The sequence below is a fragment of the Centruroides vittatus genome, unplaced genomic scaffold, assembly GCF_030686945.1.
Source record: "Centruroides vittatus isolate TY-2023 unplaced genomic scaffold, ASM3068694v2 contig_466, whole genome shotgun sequence".
In the NCBI taxonomy this organism is placed as follows: Eukaryota; Metazoa; Arthropoda; class Arachnida; order Scorpiones; family Buthidae; genus Centruroides; species Centruroides vittatus.
In genome coordinates, this window is record NW_027122260.1 from 497,654 (window position 1) to 522,643 (window position 24,990).

General features: G+C 29.3%; 1 protein-coding gene across 1 annotated transcript in view; it reads right to left on the reverse strand.

The window, feature by feature from the left end:
• LOC136977666 (sodium/potassium-transporting ATPase subunit alpha-like) overlaps nucleotides 1-24,990 on the reverse strand; it is a 123,398-nt gene that overhangs the window by 51,512 nt on the left and 46,896 nt on the right. Inside the window, exons 4-6 of the mRNA XM_067273199.1 lie at nucleotides 14,518-14,721; nucleotides 5,732-5,845; nucleotides 5,297-5,549 (exon numbers count right to left, since the gene is read on the reverse strand). Of these exons, the coding sequence (XP_067129300.1) occupies nucleotides 5,297-5,549; nucleotides 5,732-5,845; nucleotides 14,518-14,721 (571 nt within the window). The remainder of the gene's footprint in view (nucleotides 1-5,296; nucleotides 5,550-5,731; nucleotides 5,846-14,517; nucleotides 14,722-24,990) is intronic.

A 24,990-nucleotide genomic window follows, 5' to 3' on the forward strand; every position in this document is an offset into this window, starting at 1 on the left:
TAAAAATTAAAAATTTTGATTATTCAGTCACTAAATCCTTTTTTAGATATTTAATAATGATTTCCAAAATTAGCATGTATTTAATGTTTAATGATTGTTATTAAGCTAAAAAATATTTTCTGTATGATGGATCAAGATCATCTGTTTCAGTGAATAAATTTCTTTTGTAGTGATTTGGAAATATAAGAGTCAATTTGTAAAATTTTTCTACATAAAACTTTTATAAATTTTTAAAAATTACTTCAAAATAATAATTCATTTTTCAAATATTTACTTATAAATTTAAAAATGTTTTTATGTCAATACATATAAATAATTTTCACTAAGTTATAACATTAAAACATAATATTCTAAATAAAGAAAATAGTTTCAGTTCAAAATAATTTTATATTTTTTAAGAATTTGGAAGTATTGATGAAATTTAATATATAAAATGATACTTATACACTATAAAATGTAAACTACTATTTACATGTTAAAAAAATGTATTATTTGATATATTAAGCTTTACAAATTTTGGTTAATGTTACTTTAGATAGCCAAGATCGCAGCTTGTCTCTAATTCCAGCAAGGAAACAGAGAGACGCACGTTCTAACCTAACCTAACCTATTCTAATAATTTGGTTGCTAATAATTATGGTAATTTATTAGAATAGGTTAGGTTAGGTTAGAACGTGCGTCCCACTGTTTCCTTGCTGGAATTAGACATTTTCTTCTATCATAACATGTTACTATACTAAATTTTTATTACATTTATGTATATAGTTGGTAGGAAAATAGAAATCTGTGTTGTTGCAAATAATTCCATCAATAAGAATAAAAAACAAATATGGGATGCTAATAATATTTCTATATAAAATTTATTAACTGTACAATGTTCAAGTTAGATTCTATAAATTGAAAAAGAAAGCAAAGTGAACTGCCAATATAGAGTAAATATTTGTAGTATGCAAAATATCACTAACTGTGGTTAGTGGAAAAAAGATATTCAACTTTTTGATAACAGCCAGTATTGTCTGGATAGTAATGCTCCTATAAATATTAAGTGAAATATACTTTTATATATGATTATAATAGAGTACATTTTCTTAGAGTCAAATTTTTTCAGATTCTTTATCCATTCTCAAAATCTAGTTTAAAATTTTTTGATTTTTAAATAAATATAATCCAAAAATACTTGATTATGAAATAAAATTTATTTCATTATAAGTGTGTAAAAATATATTTCATTCTTTTTATATATATCTCTGTTTTGAAATATTTTATACAGTTATAATGTACAAGTCATACTAAAATCATGAACAATGTCTTAATACAGTTTTTCTGTCATATTATATTCAAATTTTTGTATACACCATACAATAAATTCAATATTTTATAATTGCTATTTTTATTTTATTCTATATAAACAATATTCTTTTTATTTCATATAAAATAAAATGTTTATATTTTTATTTTATTTTCATGTTTCTGTGGACTGTAGAATAACTGTATTAAGTAAATTCTGATAAATGTGTTAAAATTTTTACTGATGCATAAATAAAAATAAAAATAAAAAAATGTAAAAAATATAATAACAAGAATATTAAAAGTATCTCTTTTATGAAATTACAGCTTTTTTCTGTTATAACGTTTCCTAATGTGCAAATTTGTTCAAACACAATAAACAGGGGAGTAATTAATGTATCTTTAACAATGGTAACGTTAAAGAAATATCAACTTTTCACTCCAACTAAAAGGTCATCTTAAGGCATAAACAAATTATGGTTTTGTTTGACCTATCTGTACTTGAAGGTAACCCATTAGCTGGATCAAAAACAATAACATTTATCCAACCTTACCCGTTGTTACAGGTGTATTGGTTATCTCATTAAATTAACTACAGTGGCTATTTCAATTTTATGATAAATAAAGAATAAAATCACTAAAATATGAAATCACGTTTGTTCACATATGATTTTTCATGGGATAACTATACATTGTATTATTAACATCTTGTGAATATGAAAAGCCTGACCCAAATAAATATAGTGATCTGTGGAGAAATGTATAAAACCCACATAGCACATCTTTCTTACTCCAGTTTATTCACATAGTATGTGTCCCAAAGGGTAGAATACTGTGTCTGTACACCTTACTCTCTTTTAATATTTAGAACAGGGGTCGCCAAACTTTTTTGATCGTCGACCCCCAACAACTTTCCGAAACCTCACATTGACCCCCTTCGAAAAAACCTCGGTAACGGCCTACCATAGCAGGTGCGCCATCTGTGGCTACTGCTGTTATATTGTTAATTGGAATGTCGTATTTATTCAAATATTCTTCTAAATTCCGATATATTGTCAGACCTTTTCCATCACATTCAAAATATTTAGCAAATAAAAATTCATCAATGATTTGACATTTACTTTTACTAAAATATCTGACGTAAGCCATAAGAAGAGAAGAAACACCAAAAACAGACTCATCAAGTTGAATAGAAAATTTGCAATTTTTGAGCTCTGAAACTACTATATTTTCGATGTTTTCGGCCATTTCGTCAATACGCCGTTTTACTGAATTCGCACTTAATGGTAAGCACTTTAAAACATCAACAGAGTCTTTTTTCATTACATTTTCAATGACATCTTTAATTGCAGGTACAACTATATCTTCTACAGTTGTGTATGGTTTTCCCTTTTTTGCTATATTGAGCGAAATCTTGTATGAAGCGATTAAGCCTCCTTCAATATCATTTATAGAAGAAGCAGACGGCTTCATTAAACTTTTTATATTTGGTCGTGTTGCAAATTTTCTTTTAAGTGTTTTTAAAAAAATCAAGATCTTTATCCTTTTTATCAGAATGAACTCTCTCAAGATGGTCTTTCATTTTAGCTGGTTTCATCGCATCATTTAAAAAAGTTTTCTCACAAAAAAGACACACAGGCATCGTTTCATTTGTTGGAGAAGGAATAAATCCAAACTTTAAATAATCCAATGAATATTGTCAACATTTTTTTTTAGAAACTGAAGCTGCCGTTACAGAATTGGGGTTCTATAACTAATAAAAGAAATGAAGTTACATCGTATCAAGGCGAACAAAAGTAACTACAATTTTCTAACCAAGTTTAGCTTGCCACCGCTTCATCAATCCTAGCTTTTTTGGATATTAAATCTAATAAACGATGCGTTGCTGCTTTTAAATGTATACTTAGTTTTTTCTTTTAACAAATAGATACATAACCAAAAACCGCAGCACGTAGTTTATTGGATCTAAAAAAAAAAAAAAAGGCTAGCACGTTACCGCCCTCGACCGAGGTGGGACTCAAAGCCCGTGCTGAAGTCTGACTCTAGCGAACAAAATTCGTTTCGAAAAGAAAAACGATTATTTAGCTTTCTATGCTAGTATTTTTATCGAATAAATTTAGCTTACCTTCTATAAACCTTTGTCTGTGACCTCTGCAAGTTTCGTAGTAATATTTGGTGTTCATACAAGTGATTCAGTACGGTCCAAATACCGTCCAAGTATGGTCCAGATACTCCAAACTATCTCGGTCCCTCGCTGGACTCTCTCGAACTTCTCTCCTCTATACAAACTTCGTTCGGAGCTCCTTCTGACACCCTTTGTGTCTAGTCAAAAAGTATCTTATCTCTTGGCCACTCTTCCCCACACCACACTACCTTCTATTGTCTTCCCCAATTCTTAGAATGGCTAATCCTACCCAAAGGCGATAACGGTTGTTGGGAAGTTTTACGAAAAGAGAGAACAAAGAGACAAAGAAAAGGCTAACACTAACTAAAATTAATTTAGTTTAAATTTTTCCATCTACCCCAATCGACCCCTTAGCTGCATCGACCCCCCAATCGACCCCCTAGCCACATTGACCCCTGGGGGTCGATATTGACCACTTTGGCGACCCCTGATTTAGAATATAGTGTTCTTTCTTCAATCTTTTCTGTCCTTTTACATTTAACTCCTGCCTTTGATCTTTCTCTATGCATGTTTCTTCATGGGGTTGGGCCTCCCCTTTCTGGAAGAACTGGTTTGACTGATGGCTGAGTAAGGCTAAAGGAAAAAGTGGGGACTCATAACAGTCTTCTACAGAAAGGAACTTAGGAAGAATGATTTTGGCCCATCTCTCATAGTGGGATCCAGGACTTTAGTGTTAGAGAAAAGGACAATAGGGTCCTGGAGAACAAGACAGGAATAAAAAAATTAAAACCTCACTACTTGGTTGATTATAGTTGTGGTTGAATCTCTCATATTGATCTGAATTTGGAGAGAGAGCGGAGCAAAGTTGGTCCTCTTCAGTAGGGGATAGGTGTAATGACCATGGCCCTTTGTTTGAGACAAATTCTGTAGTAAGATAGTAAGACTGTTAACCTTATGAAAGGAAATTCATCAGTGGACTCAATTGTGAAGATCATAGTTGGAAAAGGTTTTGTTTGTCAACATCCATCAAACTACACCAAGAAATTTTTTGAAGAACCTGGTATCCCTTTGTCTTTCTGTCCTTCATCTTAACTACCCTTCACCCCTATCTTTCACTTTTTATCTATGTAATTATAATTTTAGTTTTTAAGACTTAGTGGTATGAGTCAAGTTTAAGGTAATTTTGTTTGTATTCTTATCTTAAGTGTAATAGTAATTAATATCTTATTTTTTGTAATTTTGTGGTGATTTCAGTACAGGTTGTCTAATTATCATGTGTGGCTGCTGGAATTTACTCCTAGAACTGGCATTACATCTTAAGTTTTTGTGTATATTTTACCTAAGGGCTGTAATAAAGTTTTTGTTTTGTGTTTTGTTAATGCTGTTGTGTAAATCTAGTACCTACATAACAATCTACATAACAATTGGTAAATATACACCTTTCTCATTAGCTCATAGTAAACACTACCTATCTTTTGGTGAAAAGTGTGTATTGCACTGATCTTCCAAATTTATGATCCAAAAACTGATCTTTTTTTGATAAAAGTGTTTTTAATGTTGCATTATAAACATGAGTAAGTATCCCTATTATAAGAATCTAAGTAGTGGATGAAAGAAGAAAGCTCAAAATAATAAAAAAATATTTTGAAAGACTACAAGTTTTGAGAGTTTTATTCCTAACTCTGTATTTTTCCCAAAAGTTCAGTTAGTTTTATTGAATGAAATTTTATAACAGTGATTTTTAAGAACACACATATCATATTACAGGAGAAATAACTGTATTTAAAATTAATATTTCAGTATTAATCTTATAAAAATACCTTATATAAAATATATTGTAAATTAATTAAATATCAAAAAAATATTAAAAAAATATTTTTAAACCTTCTACACAATTTGTAGAAAAAAATGCCAAATTTTTTGTTTCTAAGGGATTTATATTTGTCATTTCGGGTGATCTTGACTGAGGTTCAGATTCTCCAGTTAGTGATGAATTGTCTACTTTCAATCCATGAGCAGAGGTAATTCTAATATCTGCTGGAATCCTATCACCACCCTTAATTTCTACAACATCACCTTTTACAACGTCTTCTGCTGGTAATGTTGTCTTTTGTCCATCTCGAATGATCATTGCATACTAAAATAAAATTATTTTACATAAATTATAAATTTCATATAATAAATTTTATTATTATTCAAAAAAATTAAAAATAATAGAGTAAAATGTAAAAGTTACATGCTATTAACTAAATTGTCAAATACCTATCATAACAATATAACAAAAATGAAAATTCAAAATTAATGAATAAAGTTTCTTACCTGAGGTACCATATTCTTAAATGATTCCATAATTTTTGAACTTTTTGATTCTTGATAATAGGAGAAACAACCTGTGACGATTACAACAACCGACAACACAATACCGAGGTAGAGCTATAAAATAATTGTAAATTAATAACAACATAATTATAATTAAAAAACTAAAAATTGTTTTGATTTAATAATGGATAGTAAATAATAAAATTTTATAAATTTGTTAAATTTTATAAAAATTTAATAGATAATAAATAAATCTAAACAATAATATTTAAAAAATTCCATTATAAAAATGGAATTTTTTAAATATTATTGTTTAGATTTGGATAAGAATATATTTTATTTTTAATTATCTCAAATGTATATCATACATTGACCAAATTATTAATCTTGGTATAATTTTTAATCAAAAATTAAACATTTCAAAACATGATAAAACTGTAAAAGAATTGGTTATCTGCTGAGGAATTTTATTGTGACAATACCAAAAAATTTCCAATATGATGGTTTTACAATCATTCTTTTTGCAAATTTGCAAACTATTGTTGATTATGGCTTAACTGTTTAGTCATCTGCTGCTATTTCCAACATAGAAAAAGCTCTGTCAAAAATATATTTATTATTAAATAGGTTTTGTAACTTGCCTTTTATTAATTTCATTGAAGATGGTTGGCCAAGACTACATATAGGCTAACTCAACTACAAAAAACAATTATGTTACTTTGATCTACTCTTTGTTTATAAAAGTTTTAATAGTCTTTTTTGATCCTGAATGTTTGTTTCTTTATGATACTTTTTCTAATATGATACATTTTATTTCTCAGCACCAATGCTGTTCTGAGACTCTCCACATACACAGAATCCAGTGGCATAGCTATGGTTCTCCGGGCCCGGTGCAGAACCAGATTTGTAGGCCCCTAAAAAAATTTTTCAGCAGGGATGTCCTTTTTCCGTAATGGTAATCAGGAACGTCCAAACGAAAACAATTTTTTTCTATAAATTTCGGCTTTTGAATTTATTTATTCCATTAAAAACATTGTGTTTAGACATTCAATTTCTTTCGTTTGATGAATGATGCGTTAGGTATTTTTTTGTTTTGTTTACGTAAACAGACTAAAATATTTTTGTGTAGTGGTTTATATAGTGTATAACTAGATTACAGTTGAGTTGCTGGTTTTCCTGTATAATAGGGGCCCCAGCTCAAGCATCCAAATGCCAAATTTTGCTTTGTTCTGATTGCCATGAAAAATTTTTGGGTCTTTTTTCCTTGTGATTTTGGGGCCCCCATGGACCTATCGCTTTCCAGGGGCCTGGTGTGGACTGCACCCCCCCCCTAGCTATGCCACTGACAGGATTTTTTTTTGTAGACATCAAGCATCCATAATTGAAGTTGAAATTTTGTTTTATCTTAACTACCAATAATATAAGTTGTATTATAAGAAAATAACGTATAATACCATTTATAAATTACAACAATCCGATACTTTAATATTGACAAACAATCTGCCAGATTTTATTTGGCTATATTAAGACTACTTAATAATCAGAATCAAAGAGTAGACGTAAATGATCAGGCTGTCATCTCTTGATAAATTTAATCATTAGAAATAAATTAATTAATAAATTTAATTTAGACTATTCTGTAAAAAAAGAATGGAGTCAAGCCTACAACTCTTTGCCATGCCTTAGCTTGGAGCAGGACTCAAACCTACAACTTCTGTTTGCCATGCAGCTTTGTTGCCAGTTACACTACCTGAATCCCATCTAATCTTCACTCCCAGAGCTATTAATTAATTAAATAATTCAAATATGACCATACTGGTCACTCTAGGCACTGACTGAGAATGACTTTAGCATCCACAGCCTTCTACAGCTGAGAGCTGTAGAAGGCCATGCTATATGCTCTAAGTATGGTTATATCTAAATTAATTAATTGTTCTCTCAAACATATTTTATGTATTCAGATTTCACTTTGTAAATCACCAGCTATTAGATGTTACAATAAAAGTTTCACATTATATTGTCAGTTGTCATTATATGAAGTGAAACTTTCTCATTATTTGCACTACCCCTTAACTGGTATAAACCTGAATTGTAGTTAAACATGAATAAACTTAAGAGTTATTGTTATACAGTGTATATTTATTATCCATTGAAGTATTATATGTAACATTTAATTATTGTGCCATATCATTAACAAGTGCAACTGATTCTCTGCACTCAAAAATAATTTTTTAATATACGGGTTTCCACCATAGTAAAACAGAAATTCATAATTCAAAATTCTAATCTTTTCTTTACCAATTAAAATGAACTGTTTAATTTCTTTTCTAGATTGAGAATACTTCATTTTTAATTACTTATTACATTCATTGTAAATTGCACATTTAATTTCTGATGCACTCATAAAGCAAATAAACAACAACATAAATTTGTAAAATTACCTGATGGTAAGACATTTTTGTCAAAGAAAAATCGCCATTACTTATTATATGTCACTGTGTATTAGAGGCAGAAAATTACAATAACCAAGAAACAATATGATTAAAATTTTAAAACCTATTTCCACGCATATAAGAATATGCTCTTATTTTTATCCCATGTATAAGAGCATGCTCTTATACATGGGATAAAATCAACACTACATATTCTACAAAGTACCTAAAAAACTTATATATTTTTAAAACTTTTATATGAAGCATTTTTTAATTTGGCTTTTTATTTTTAATTATGGTTATCACAGAGATGTCACTGAATAGTTACTGTATCAATACATTTACATTTAATTTACATTCACACAGCAGTGCAGTGCTTTTATAAACATATCAGGACATGTGTTTCAAAAATGTGAAAACAAGCAATTTTCATATTTATAAGACCTGCTTTATTTGTGTATAAATACAGTATTTAAATATGATATATTATTATGATAAAATTATAAGAATTTATAGTCAAAATGTAGTTATGAATTTATTTCATTGAAAAAATTTTGTCTTTCAATTTCTGTGTTAGTGGATTTTTGCATGTAATAGATATAAAATAAAAAGACAAGTAGCAAATAAACATTTCAAAATGACTTAAAATGCAACTCATTAAATTTAACATCTAAAAATTCATTTGAAAGAACTCTCATCTTTTCAATTAATCAAGAAAACTTTGTCATAAAAGTTGTGGAGATTCATTAAAAAAAAACTTTTTAATTTACCATTGGTAGTAACCAATGGTAAATTTAAAATTTTTTTTAGCCAATGTTGCTATAATAAAAAGAACTAAAACTCATTCTAGCCATATCAGCAACTGGCATTGGCTAAGATTCACTTGGATACATAGTATCTAACTGTCTATAATCATTTTCATGATATCTACTGATACTTTTATTTTTCTATTAGTTTTAATTCTTCAGATTTAAATATGGCAAATTATTTTAATAATTCATACTATTCATTTTATTCATATTCTCAATACTGCCAAATGGAGAGAGATTGATTTTAGGGAGACATTTTTATAACAATACTCAAGTTTATTTATGCTTCAAATTTTGCACTATGAATAATCCATTAACATCCATGATGTGGCAGCAGTGAACTGCAAGCATTAGCAAAGCAAATCAGCATCAATTTGTGATAGTTTATAGATGTTTGAAAATTTTTATATGTTCCTGAAAAAGTGTTCCGTTTTGATGGTTTTTGTGAGTATGAAAAATAGGTGGAGCAAGAATTAGTTTCTTCTCCGTGTGAGGTACATTTCTCATTAAGGTATTGTATAGTAAGTTATTAATAACCAAATTTACAGAAATGCTATGCTTGATGTAAGTTGGCAGTAGCCATGTTTATAATATGGAGTGACATTGATTGAATTTCAAGACAAGAAAATTATCAATAGTTGCTTTTCTGCCTGACCAAAAAAATGACAGTGGCTAGAATAATATATATACCACATTTTCCATTATTCAGCAAGACATCAGCGCAGTGATAAAACTTTTTATACATTCCATATTTTAGCTTGCTTAAACGATACAAAAAGTTCACTGAGTTCAGCGTTATATCCACGTTTGCTTGTCGCAAGTACTTTCGACGAACCTTACTGTCGTCGTCTTCAGGCGAGATCGTAAATTTGCCGAAAAACTTTAAAAAGAAACAAATCGATGCAGAATGGAACGCAAAAAGCTTTACCAAAGCCATTACAAACGTAAATTAAAAATTCAAAAAAAAAAAAACGTTATATAAAAAAGCGTTATATAAAAACGTTATATAAAAAAGCGTTATATCCACATTTGCGACAAGCAAACGTGGATATAACGCTGAACTCAGTGAACTTTTTGCATCGTTTATACGGTCTTTGGCGTGAATATTGTCGTACCGACATTTAGCTTGCTTGTAGCGCCATTTCAAAATGCTTACAAAATTTCATTAGCGCTAGCTTTTTGCTAAGACAACGAGCGAAGTATGTTTGAAGGTTTTAATTGAACAAGAAAATCAAAATTTTCTTTTAAATATGGATGAAATAACTTATGACAATTTACAAACAGCTAAAATAAACATATTTTTAGCTTTTGCCTATCTGAAAGAGTTTGACAGGCGTAACTCTTTTTGTCTTCGTATGTCAGATACATAGACTAAATTTCTTAGTTATCTTATTTGTATCTTGATTTTAGATATCAAGTAATAATATAATAATTAGCATTATATAACCCACATGTCAAAACTTTCAGCAGAACTATTATATATATATATATATATATATATATTATATATATATATATATTTTATTTTTTTAAATATCTATATTTTATAATGCAATCTACGGCATATTTGTACTCACAGCACATTGTTTTGTGTACCTTTATAATTTATCACTATTGCTTGTTAAAGATCTTATGAATGAAAGTAATTAATTATGTATTGAGTATAATTTTGTTTTAAAATAAGTAAATGTTTCATATTTTCATTAGAAACAGCAACCAATATCAAAACTTATTTTAAAGAACTCCAGACATCATTCAGTGCAGCTAACCTATGCTTGCTTGAAAATATCGTCATTGTATTTAGGCACGATAACATGAACATAGCCGGATATTTTGGACCTATCTTCCCAATAATCCTTGTTGGAATCGATTGCAGCTATTAAAGACAAATCTTGTAGCTCATTGTAGTCATTTTTGAAAAAGCTAGAATTGGGATTTATAACAGATTCTGAACAAATACTCTAAACATTTAAAATGCTGTGAAAATGCAATCCATTTTTATTAGCAGGATGCTAGCTGTTGGGTTCCTTCTAACACGTCAGCAGGAAATTAAATATTTCACATATCCGCTAGCAGATAGCAAGCACTATGCTGAATAATGGAAAACATAGATATACTGTAATTGTGTTTACTAGTTCTATGCTATTTCAGACAGCTATCAAAGTCATCCCAACCTAGTGTAAGATTGATAATATTTTATTTGCTTAATTTTTCCTTAATCTTTATTTATTTCATATTTGTTACTTACTTATTTTGTAGTAGAGAAAACAGACTTTATATAGATATAAACACATTTTATATCACTTTGAAGATAATCAAGTGTTTTAAAAAAATCAAAATTGAATTATCTATCTCATCCCATTTAATGATATGTTTATTCATAAATTACCAATGTTTTTATATTTTAAGGGAAATGATAACTTCATTTAATAATTAAAGACACTTGAATAACTAAAAAATTAATAATTTATTATTTATGATTTACTTTAGGATAATTTATTTTTTTAAATTTAATAATCATTAATTATTTTGAAATTACTGTAATACTTATACCATGTAGTTTGAATTTAACTGATTTATTAGTGAACTAATACCAAATCAACATTTAAGTTGATTTGATATTAATTTTAATAATTCTGTAATTAATGAATGTCAATTTTGAACTTAATATTCAAATTTTAATAACTGATAATTAATATTAATTTTGAATAATTATTAATGATATATGTTTATTCAATTTTCATATTAAATATGAGTACAAACCCAAATCTGTTTTTATACAGTAGCTACTTTTCCATAAAATTCATGTAAAAAATAGTTCTGTCATTATGGAAAAATAAAAAATTGGTTTCAGATTTTTAAAACTAGTAAAAACAATACAATAAATCAATTACCTAATATAATAGGATGTGTTTAAACAAAATATTTCAATTTTAGTTAATAAATTAGAGGGACAATTTTAACTTTTCAGCAAAACTTAATAAAACAGTAGAAAAAAACTCATTATATCCTTATATCTCAGGAATCCAACTGTTTTTTCCAGTGAAGTTAACCTGTCCATCAGCCATTCTTATAAAAAGCTCAAACTAAAATAACCCAAAAATCTTCATAAAATCAACAATGTGAAATGTTTGTTGGGTTTTTCCTGTTTGAGAGCAAAGGAAAATTGATTTTCTTGTAAAAGGGCAAAGGTTTTCTTTGCATATTTCGCATAATGACAACCTGCTTTATCCAGCCAAAATATATAGTTTTTTCCCCCTTAAAGTTCTGTACTATAAATGGCAATAATTATTTCTTCAATCATTGTTCCAATATATGTTTCAGCATCTGGTGCATTATTTTTCTCACAAACATATAGCTTTGACAAACCTTTAATGGAACCATACATAATCTTAACTGAAAATTTTTTAGTTTGAGTATATTTCACAACTGCAGGAATGTCACCAATATTTGAGAAGTAATAATGTTTCTGGATGTATTTTTTAGCATAAAGCTTCAACATCAAAAATGACAGTTTTGCCTTGAAATGAACAACTCGATGACCAGCGTTGGACTTGAAACTGATTTTCTTGATTTTCACGGTGTTTTGGAGCTTTTTGCTTTTTTAAGTGTGGTAATCTGTTTTTGTAACATTCAGGTCTTTACTGAATACCTGATAATATTACCATAATAAAGCAACAATTTAATTTTCCATAAAATACAAAATTGACTTTCTTGCTTGCATTTCGCAAATTAGTACAACACTTTTCCATGTGACAATTTTTCTCAAACACCCATTTTACATCAACCATTGCATTATTTATTAAAATTTTATGATTCAAAAGCTAGAAAATAATATTAAACCAATAATAATAGTAAAATAAGTTTAAGAATAAAAATCATTAAGCAAATGTATAAATCAATAATAATATTTAAATTAAAAAATAATTATTTTAGAATATTAATTATTTTATTAATTTTGCAAAAAACAAAAAAATTAAATAACTTTTAAACAACTATCTAATCATTTTTAGAAAAGGAAAAAATTAATTATTAATTAAAATCAAAATTGAAGACAAAATCCATCAAAAACAAATTGAAGTCAAGAATTACCATCCAGTGAATTTTATAATTTAAAATGAATATTTTTCATACAGATTTCCTATTATTTCAGATATCTCTTAGGAAAGCTTTCTCAAACTTTAAAATTTAAAGCTCTTCCATTATTTTATTTGGCTCACCATATTACACAACACAGATACACAAAAAGTTTACAACTTAAAACAGAATTTAAACTTGCACAAATTATTCACTGTACTATATGCATCAAAACTCAAATCCATGGGTCTAATCTTTAATTTTCTTTTCAATATTCATTAATTTTTCATGTTTACACAATTTCTCCATTCTAAATTTTTCTGCTATGCATATTGGATACTTTTCTTTATCTCTCTGTAATAGTTTACCATTTTGCATTTAATTTCAACATTTTACTTAGAACACATTGATATTAAATGAATAAACATAAAGGAATACATAAAGACAGCATGCATTTAGTATCATTATATATGCTTTCATAAAATCTTGTTTATGATTGCCAACTCTTCATAAACTTCTTGTCACAATCCTTTTATATTTAATTATTAGATTTTCTTTTTATCATAAACCAATATTGCATAAACTATTGACTTTTGTTGTTATTTTGTTGATTCTTTTCATTCCTCACTATCCCAAATAAATTCATACTTTTTTCAAATTATCTTTATTTGTTATAGCAGTTTCTTTCTTAGTACCTTTGTTGGTTTGTACATAAATTAAATGTACTTTTCACACATTTAATTTTTTTAGTAAATTAAATTCAAACTGTTTTGCTATATTCTTTATATATTTTACTTCTTTCATCAAGTCTCATTAAGTTTGCAGTTGCAGTATCCTTTTTTTTGCTTGTTTAAATAAAAATCTAATAAATGCCATCTTATTGTTCTTGTTTTTGATTCTACAGATAAGAAAATAATTTGAAAGTATTAAATAAATAACAATTGATTTCTTATGAAAATCTGCTATTTCTGTATGTGTCATACAACAACGTATCTACAACATAAACATCATCAACATAAATAAATAAATTTCTTATTGGATTTTTTGAAAATTTATTTCAATTACAGATCCAATAAAATGTAAAACTTACTATCAGGATTAGTTTTGCTAAGAAAAAACAGACTTAATTTAAATGTTAAAAACCTATTTGAAATTTTTATCCTTAAATGTACTGTATATTATAGTTAATAAATAATTAAATCATATATATAGATTTCATATATTTTTAATTTTTAATTCACATAAATACAGAATACTAAACTTTGCAAGCAGGAGAATATGTTTTTACAATTATTTGTAACTGAAAAAATATATTATTAATAAACCATGCCTAAAATGCTGAATTGGTTATATATAATTTTGCACATACATTCTATAAAGAAAACCCAGAAGGATCCTAATTAATTACAGTTTTAGCTTAATAAATATTAAAATAATCATAATGATAAAAATAAGAAATAATATTTACATTGTCATCAGGAGCTTCCTCCAATGATGCAGCTTGAATGGAATAGGCAACAAAACACAGGATTGCACCTATCCATAAAAGAAGGGCAAAACCTCCAAATAAATTTTTACAAAACTTCACCCACTCCGGTGTTCCTTTTGGGGGTGTTAAAGCATTAGGTCCATCACGATCATATATGACTTTAGCTTGGCTTGAAGTCAAACCCTAATAAAAATGGTTTTTTTTAAATGAAAGATTCAAGTTTATACAATAAATATGAATAATTTAAACATTATATATATATAAGGTAATAATTACTAAAAACATAATGTATTATAATCATATATGTAAATTATATACTTATAACATAGCTCAATAGAATGAGTATCACTTACAATGTGGAATAGATAAAACCCTTGCTTTGGTGTCAATGCTTTTATCCCCACAAGCTTCACGTTGCACTTCAACCTTTTTATTTTTGTACCTTTAATACTTTCTTTGCCTTAATTTCAATGATTTTCATATACATGAAAATCATTGAAATAATTTTTAAATAATAAATAATTTTTGTTTTATATATATATATATATAAAACAAAAATTATTTATTATTTATAAATTATATATAATATATATATTATAATGTATATACGTGGTACAATCCAAAAGTTCGGGGAATGCAGTAATCTACGACAACAAAAGCATGTATTTGAAGTTACAGCGTATGAAATGGATTCTACCAAACCATTTCTACATGTTCAGGTTAATTTCACCCATGTCATGTGATTAAACCGCGAGTGCTGCTGTTTTTTTTCCGGAGATAGTTACCTTTGTCCTGCGACGTAATCAAAGTGGAGTTTCAAGAACAACCTCCAACATTAAATTTTGTCAGCGTTTAGGTAAAACACTTACGGAGATTTTAAACTTGCTAAGAAAGGTGTACGGTGATTCTACGGTGAAAGGTCACGGTGAAGTCGAAATGTTGGAGGTTGTTCTTGAAACTTCACTTTGATATCATCACAGGACAAAGGTAACTATCTCCAGAAAAAAACAGCAGCGCTTGCGGTTTAATCACATGACATGGGTGAAATTAACCTGAACACATAGAAATGGTTTGGTAGAATCCATTTCATACACTGTAACTTCAAATACATGCTTTTGTTGTCGTAGATTACTGCATTCCCCGAACTTTTGGATCGTACCATGGTATATATATAAAACAAAAATTATTTATGCTGCCATTGCCATTGCACTATAATTAATTTGGTGTAGATTGTCTTTATAAATACTATGTAATAATATGTTTTTATAAATACTACAACAAATTTGTGTGTATAATCTATGCCAAGTAAATGACTACAACATATGGAGCAACTTTAAAATGAAGTATACAACAAAATATACAGCTATTATAAACAATTAATGTATTTTTATCCATTCACTTGTTGAGCAATCAGTTGCTGATATGTCTGTCTACTGAAATATTGTATTTAACAGAAAATGGACTCACTTATAATGCAGGCTGACGTTTTGGACCATGAGATCAACTTATATTGGATTCCAAATGTATATTGCAAACAGAAATATATATTTTATTCTACAAATATCTTTCTTCTTTAAAGATTAAAAAACCACATGTACAGATTAAAAAAATTTGTATTTGAGAACAAATAAATATCTTTCTTAAATACTGTTATATCATAAGTTATTTGAATTTGCATGAGATTAGTCCATCCAAATTATTTTAAAATATATCAGAAATGTATTGTGACAAGAGCAAGATTAATAGTCACCACCCCACACCTTGAACACCTCAAATGGTTGGAGGCAATGGAGATTTTTAAAGCATTCAACACATCCACCTGCATTAATTCAAGGGATGAGACTGAACTTTCAATGGCCTAGCAGGCTACACTACACATTGAAAGTTAACATTCTATTCCTAATTTTTTAAGGAAACTACAGGAACACATGCGCATATGTTATGGATATTACATCTCGCACATGTTCACATGTATTTTAGGAGTTCTAACTTGTTATTGACAACTGTTTGGATGTTGAAAATTAGAACACAATTAAATCACGTCATGGGAATGGATGCACAGAGGATGTGGACATTCAAAATATCCATCGTTTGATTTTGTTCAAAATCTCATATTTGTATTCGTTTTAGAAGATCCAGCTGATTTTCCTGAGGAAGAACCCAAAAGGGGTTAAGAAAACATTTGATTTTTAACATTAATCATATTACACACTGGTTAAAGGTTCAAGTGAGTCCATTTTTTGTCATATACACCCCAGTGTGCAGTCGCAATTCATATCTCTATGATAAGTTTTCAAAGATTCAAGTTCAATGAGTTCTATATGGTATTCAGCTGGTGCTTCCACATAATTAAATGAAATTGGATCACTAAACAATTTTAATTCAGTTTTTACTTTTCTGAAGTCAGAAAATCTGGTTGTTAAATCTTTTAACAAAACTTCACATAATTTACGATATTTTTCAAAGTTAACAGAAAATTTTTCTTTTCTTTTTAATAAACTCTGAAAATGCACAATTTCACGTGGCAATTTTATCGTGACAAATAAGGCATATAATATTATTACATGTTTCAATTACAAAATATTTTTCTTGCCAAAAGATATAGAATTTTCTCTTTTCTTAGTATTAGATGCCATGACCAAATGTTGAGTTATTAAAAATATAAATTTAAAGTTAAATGAATATAATTGGAGGTTAAAAATATTTAAATTATTATGTTAGCGAAAGAAATATATATACTTCTGATAATTAGCACTGAGTTCAGCGTTAACGTAGATTCTTCTTTTTATTGCAAGCACTTTCGACGAAAAATTACGATCGTCGTCTTCAGGCGAATGTGGAAAGAACAAATTTGAAAGAGGCGTTTATCCCACCATCAAATTCACTTGGGAAAAGGAGCGGAACCAGACAATAACATTTCTGGATATGCAGATACAGAAATCGCCGGAAGGACCACGGTTTGCGGTATACCACAAGTCCGACATGATTCCCCACATCACTCCAGCTGACGCCTTCCAACCATCGCGGTATATCAATGCCGCCATAGCAGCTCTCATCAGAAGGGCGATACTGCTTCCCTCATCGCAGGACCTAATAAACGATGAATTGGAAATCATACGAATGGCAGTATTACAAGCTGGATTCACAGGCGCCAAATTTACGCACGTACTGCGTAGAGTGAACGATTCCATCCACCCGTTCACCATGCTACACAACAAAAAAGAAATGGCAATAGTACCGTCAACATTACCATATCTAGGAGCACAGTCCATACTCATTAGCCGTGTATTCCGGCGGTACGGCTTCGTGCTCCCCTTGACCCCTCTACCCAGCCTACGCAGAACCATATGCAACGACCGAGACAAAATCAGCGCATTAGAAAAATCGGGGGTCTACGCGGTGCCACTAAAAAAATCCAACAACAGGAGAAATAGAGAAATATATAGGGGCAACAACAAGAATGATCGCCTGCCGTATCGCGGAACACCAGGATGATATAAATAAAGGAAGGCAAACAACAGAGCTGACCAGAAAAGTTCTACAACAGGGTTACACTCCGCTTTGGTCAGAAACAGCGCTCCTAAAAAGCTCCAACAATAGAAAAATAATATTCATCTGGGAAGAGATCCTCACAATAACAGCAGAGGCATGCAACGTCCCCACCCTGGACTTGCCCGAAATTTGGGTCACTCTTTACAAGCGCATAAACACTCAAACACGCCGACAAGCGCACACGTAGCGTGTGTGCTTTTCAGCGCATGCACCGTCAATTCGTGCCGATCTAAAATCTCCTTCGAACCGGCGAAGTTACCGAACGCTAAAAGAATACATTATATTTCTTAAAAATTCGCCAACGAAAATCTTCCGTTATTCGGTTTGGAACGTTCGGCACGTGCCTCTTTCAAATTTGTTCTTTCCACATTCGCCTGAAGACGACGATCGTAATTTTTCGTCGAAAGTGCTTGCAATAAAAAGAAGAATCTACGTTAACGCTGAACTCAGTGCTAATTATCAGAAGTATATGCAACTTTGGCGTGAGTTAACTTTTATTATTTTCTACAAGAAATATATAGATAGACCTATGTCTGTATTATATACCTGTAATTAAAAAAACTGCCAAAGTGGAAGGGTCTAGTTTATTCTTTATTTCTATAAAGAATCTTTCCACTTTGGCATTAGGCCTAACCTCAAGTCACTAAAAATGGCTGACACTCTTTTGAAAACAGAAATTGTGTGTCTTTTTCATCCACCTGATGAAAGGTGGGTACCTTTCATCAGGTGGATGAAAAAGACACACAATTTTTCAATTTTTTTTATCACTAACATCACCACTTCATTACAAAAATCTTTGAAACTGAAACAATCAAAATGACAGACCACCCACCAATATTTTTGATTGGTCAGTTGCAAATTATGTCACCAATTACATCAGTATGACATCAAAGTGTATCCAGTGAAATGAGAATAATTTTTACAACATACTTTACTAAAATAAATGAAAATGTACTGTACCTAAAAAATTTAGAGTGCAGTGGGCCACATAAAAATATAAAGTGGGCCGTGGGTTGGACATCCCTGTCCTAGACCATTCATGAAGTGGAATTAACTGATTCCTTCCCTTAGTTATCAAACTCACATCAAGCTGTGATAGATATTGCATTTGGATAGATTGCAAACAATTTTCTTCACAAAAGAATACCTTATGCTTATGAAATTTTAAGATTTAAGAAATATCAAAACTTTGAGAATCACTGTAGTAAAACAATGCTGTATATTTATTGAGCATGTCCTATCATTGCATGTAGCATTTGTTGATATACCTGTTATGTATTGCCTGTATAAAAACTAAATTAGAATATTATTGTATTAAACAGCATTCTAAAGAGTTCCCAGCTAATAGTTACAGAAATTTGGATTCCTTAATTATTGTGGAAAGCTATATTACTAAATTTTATGTCATTAATGAAATACACTCATTGACAAAAAAGTACACACCAAGAAGGAAGCATCGGAATCAAATGAAACTTTACTGCGTGAGAATAATGACCATGGTAATAAGTATTTACACTTACCATATCATAGCAATAAAACAATTTCTTGTGGAACAACATTACAGTTTAAAGGAACCTTTAATATCTTTTAGGACTTCCTCTTGCCTAAGTACTGTACATGTGGTGAAAGGTGAAATGGTCAAGCATGGAGGCATACAGGCACTGTATGTGATCCTTTGATACTTTCCCATAAATGTTGCAACTGCCTTTCCCGATGTGTCCCTCACATCTGTATATGTCTGAAGCTGGTATCTTGTAAGATTTCACTAATGCTCAATGGACAATAAATCTGGAGACTGTGAAAGCCAAGGTGAGACATGATGGAGACATTCCAGGAAAAATCTAGCTGTAGGAAGCCAAGCACTATCTTGCTGGAAAATGGCTATTTGCAGTCCTATCTTGAAAGGCAACATGTCAAGATAATGATTTTTCTAAACTTATGCCTTGTCATCAACATCTCTTGCACCATGGCCAGGAATGACTGACTGTCATAAAAGATAGCTTTTTAAATTAGAATGCTAGTCGTGGTATGCTGCTCAACAATAAACAAGAGATTAAAGCACTCGTCAATGGTTCTCCACACTAACATGGTACTTGTTTATTCTCAAACAGAATTGAATTCATCATTGAAGACAATATGCTCAGTCTGTAGCAGTTCATATTTCTGTCAGTGAACCATTACAAATGTAGCTAACAATGTTGGGATGCTAATCAGGGCTACTACTAGCAATAGTGAGGCCTGGGTCAATCATGAAATGCAAGGCCCTTCAAAAGTATATATTATATAATTTTTATCACAAGTTTATTCAAAAAAAAATTCTAAATAAAGATATTTCTTTTATCTGTATACAAAAAACACAATAATAAAACTACATAGATTATACAATTGAAAACATTACAATGGTGTAAAAAATTGAGATATAAAAATTAAGAAAAGTATTAATTAAATAGAATTATATCATAAAATTCTTTGTGCTTTTCTTTCAGCAAAATCCTTATTACAGTAGAGCATCGATTATCCGACCCCCGATTAAGCGACTTATCGGTTAACCGACCGCGTTCTAGTCGGCAAATGCAAATGTCCGCTAGTGATGTGGCGCTACAATATTTGGTTATGTCTTGGCTACTTTAATATTATTTTTGTTAAATTTTTGCATGTTTTAGCTGGCAGCACTGGCTTGACCATGAAAGGGAGGCTAGTATTTAAACCAGGCCTAATACACTATACTAATAATGTATTTTTTCATACTTTTCAGTTATCCGACCAACCCCTATCCCCAATTAAGTCGGATAATCGATGCTCTACTGTATATCATTAAAATCTAATTTTCCACATATTTCATGTTCTGTTGATAACAGTTAGATTCGGGAAAGAATCTGCAGTTTAGACAGCATATTTAAACATTGTAATAGAATTGCATTAGTTATATCATTGCAGCATATGGCACAAAATATTTTAATTTTATCATATAAATCATCACAATTATATCCCAATTATCACTGTTCCTTAGTGCTAAATCTAATTCCATAATGATTCATAAGGTCATCCTTGTTCATCATCTTTAATAGAAATATTGTGAAGAAAACTAAAAATGGCACTTTGCTCTTCAATTTGCTTAAATCTTTCCTTTTGTAAAGCTTGTTTCTCAATCTACTTATTAATGCTAGAAAGTAGTTTCCATAGAAATTTGTTTTGGGAGTATTTGTACTTGTATCCATTTTTTCATAATCAAATAAATGTTTTCATTTTCTTCATATCTGACTTCTTTGAATACAAGAGAAGTGCCATATTTTGTAAAACTTTATTTGCTATTAATTTTGATTTTACAAAACCATTTTCTATAAAATTTTTAAAATAATCTGTAAATCTCTTTAATAGCAATGTTACTAAACTTACATCAGTGTCAATTTTTCACACACTTTAACCTATTTACTCAGATAAAAGATCACACCAAATAATTGCTGATAACACAAATTCAATACTTTTGGAATTTTTTAAAACTGAATTTTAACACAACAAATAGTTTTTGCACTGTCTCATCACAGCTATTAACATTATTATTAAGTACTTTTCTTGTTAGCTCTTTTAAATTTTTACATTTTCTATGCTATAAAGATTTAAATATGATATGGAAAATTATTGTGATTCAATATATTTCCTATGGAAAATTACGCCTAATTAATGTAAAAAGCTGGGATAGCATAAAAAATCAAAAACTAAACAGGGCAGGGCTCCTTTAGGCACAGTACCCTGGACAAGTGCCCCAGCTGTCTGGCTCTAACAGCTATACTGATGCTAATGGCAGTTTCCATATATGCAAATTTGCTAATTGCCTGCCAATGATACAGGAAGAAACAGTGTTCTGTAGTGAGGCTTCTACCTGTCTTTGGATGGTTGGCAAAGATATATTAAGATGGTTGGATGGTTGTAGCTATTAACATAATCTCACTATCAGACAATCTGACCTAATGTGTGTATAAGGCATCCAGGAACAGAATGCTATGCATATGTTCTCTCATACAGCTACTGCTCCAACATCTGCTTTAGTAATATACAGACAGGTAGAACAGCCTATATGGTGTCAATTCAGCAAACTGGCTATCCTGTTTCCCTCAACCTGATAATGCAGCCTTTCTCAAACTCAGCTGTGTTTAATGTTGTTCACTGTGTTGTATAGATGTGCCTGGCATGTGAAAACCTCCAAACAACAGGTAAACTGAAAATTCTGAAGACAGAGCATGTCTGTGAGATATATAAGATATATAAGAGAATATCTTTTTATAAGATACTGGAATAGCAATTTTAAGGCACTTTGGTGGCATTATCTGGCATGCAATTGGGTGCACAATTGTGATCATTTACATACATATCTGGACAACTGTTTTCAGAGTTTTGCATTGATTGGATAATTCTATCTAGATTTATAACTTTTTGTCAATGAGTATAGATTCAAGTTAATTTTGATGCATTTATATAGTTTAATGCCAAAATGAAGGTTTCATCTGCCATCTTGAGACCTTTGTGAAAGAGCAAGAATGGTAGTCATTGAAAAGACATTAGTATAGAATATAAATATGGAATAATCACCAGTCATTCAGCTTTAGGATATACAGAAATGTGATAAATAATGCTATTACAGTGCACTCTCACTTAATCCAAACTTGCATTAACCATTAATCAAACTCTGCTTAAACTAATTTTGATTACTGCTGCTAAATTTTGCTTATTTTGTTTCAAAGAGAAATTATAGCTTATTTTTTAAAAACATAACAAATTTGTAAAATTATGTACTTTAAAATTGTTTATAAATAGTCTATAGAAGAGTACCAGTACTAAAAATGCTCTCTATTAACAACTGGAAGCAGAAATGACAAAAACTTGGTTTTCCTGAAATGCAAGTTACCTTTGAGCCAGCACTGGCTATTTGCAATTAAAATTTAAAAATTCCAACTTATAAAATCTTCAATAGCAAAATATTACAATCATATTATTTTTGCCTATAATATAATGATTATTAGAGACAAAAAAACAAGTTATATGTAATGCATAAATAAATGATCTAATATAACTAGACTTTTATAATATACCAGTAATGTAGTACAGTAAAATTTATACAATTAAATTCTACTTTTGAAGAAACTAAGATGACCATTTAAAAAAGGAATAAAACATTATTTTATTAAATTAGTTGGAGTATTTTGCTGGTTTTTGGTGTGATAGAGTGTTTATTGAGAATATATCATTAAAACTGCAATATTTTAATTATACATTTAATTTGATGTAAATATTATATAATTAAACCTTAATTAATGATTTATTAATGTTTTCAAATACATTAATTAAATCACTGTATTCTGTAATTTATATAAAGTAAATATGTAAAAGTATAAATTATTAAACAGCATATACATTATTTTCTTACAACATATATTATCAAGTTTTAATGTTTTTGCCAAACCATTCAATTCATAAAAACAAATTTTTCACAATTGAAAAGCTTATATCTCATTATATAATTATATCTAATTTCTTGGCTGTTGTATATAACAGAGGGAAAGTATGGCAATTGATCAAAAAATGCCCCCGCCCAGATTTTTAAATTTTTTGACTGGGGAGCTTGAAACATCTAGAAATGCAAAAAAATTTGGGGGTAATTTCTGTATGTATGGACATTAGTGTGTCTGTGTAGGAGGGCACAATTTTGTTCATTCTCTTTGAAGCTTAATAACTCCTGTGCTTTTTGTTGAAATTTTCTGAAATTTTGAGGTTTGCATATTAGGGAGATTGATGTTATTAAGTTTTGGTAGTTAAAAGTCAATGGGGTGGGGAGTTAAAGGGGGTCATGTGTCGTAATGCCAGTAGGGTCAGACTTAATAACAATTTTACTCATTATTAGCATTTACAATTTTTTATAAAACTCGTCCCCCTCAAAATTAAGCTTTTTGCCATTTTATAATAGTTAAAAATATAAAAAGTTTTTAAAATAAAATATCATGACAGATGGCATCATCAAATGTTGCCAGGAAAGTTAAGTAACTCTTTTCTGGATTTTTTTTAGATGTTTGACCTCTCTCAAATCAAGGAATAAGTTATATAAAAATTATTCAAAGCAAGAAAAACTAATTCAAATATATCATAATGAGTTATTTTCTGCATAATAGTTATAATAAAAAATAATTATTTTATTAAAAAATGCTTATTCATTTATGTTTAAAAATGAGTTACAAGCTCTATCTTTTTCATACTAGTGTAAAATATCATAAAATCTGAAATTTACAATTTTGAGTAACAGGACAGTAAATTGTCCAAAAATATTTAAGTAAATTTATAATGATGATGTTCATTACATATTAAATTCATTATTTTTGATATAATTATTTCTTCAGAAGGTATTATTTCTATATTAAAAGAGAGAAAGCTTTCAAAGCTGCCAAAGAGACTCTTGACACAAATACAGTGTCAAGAATACTTTCTACCATTATAGATATATTAACAATGCTGGAAGGTGTAAAATGATTTAATTATAATTATTAATTAGAAATATTGTACAGAAATATTTTAATTATTAACTGCTACAGTAAAACAAATTAAGACTTGATACTTTAAAATAATTATTGAAAACATAATTATTTACAGCAAATATTAATAATAATAAATGGTAACAGAAGGATAACATTAAACTAAAACAGAAATTTTCCAATTAAAAATACATAGACAAAAGTAATTTATTTAAAATTTCCATTAACAATATATTATTTACAAACTAGCAGGTAGGCCCGGCATTGCTCGGGCAAAAGTAACGATAGCAAAGATTGAGATTATTATGTTATAGTCACAAAAGAAAAAGAGTAATTTCATCAACGAACTAAGTATTTCTAAAGAAAGGTCGAATTTGAAAAT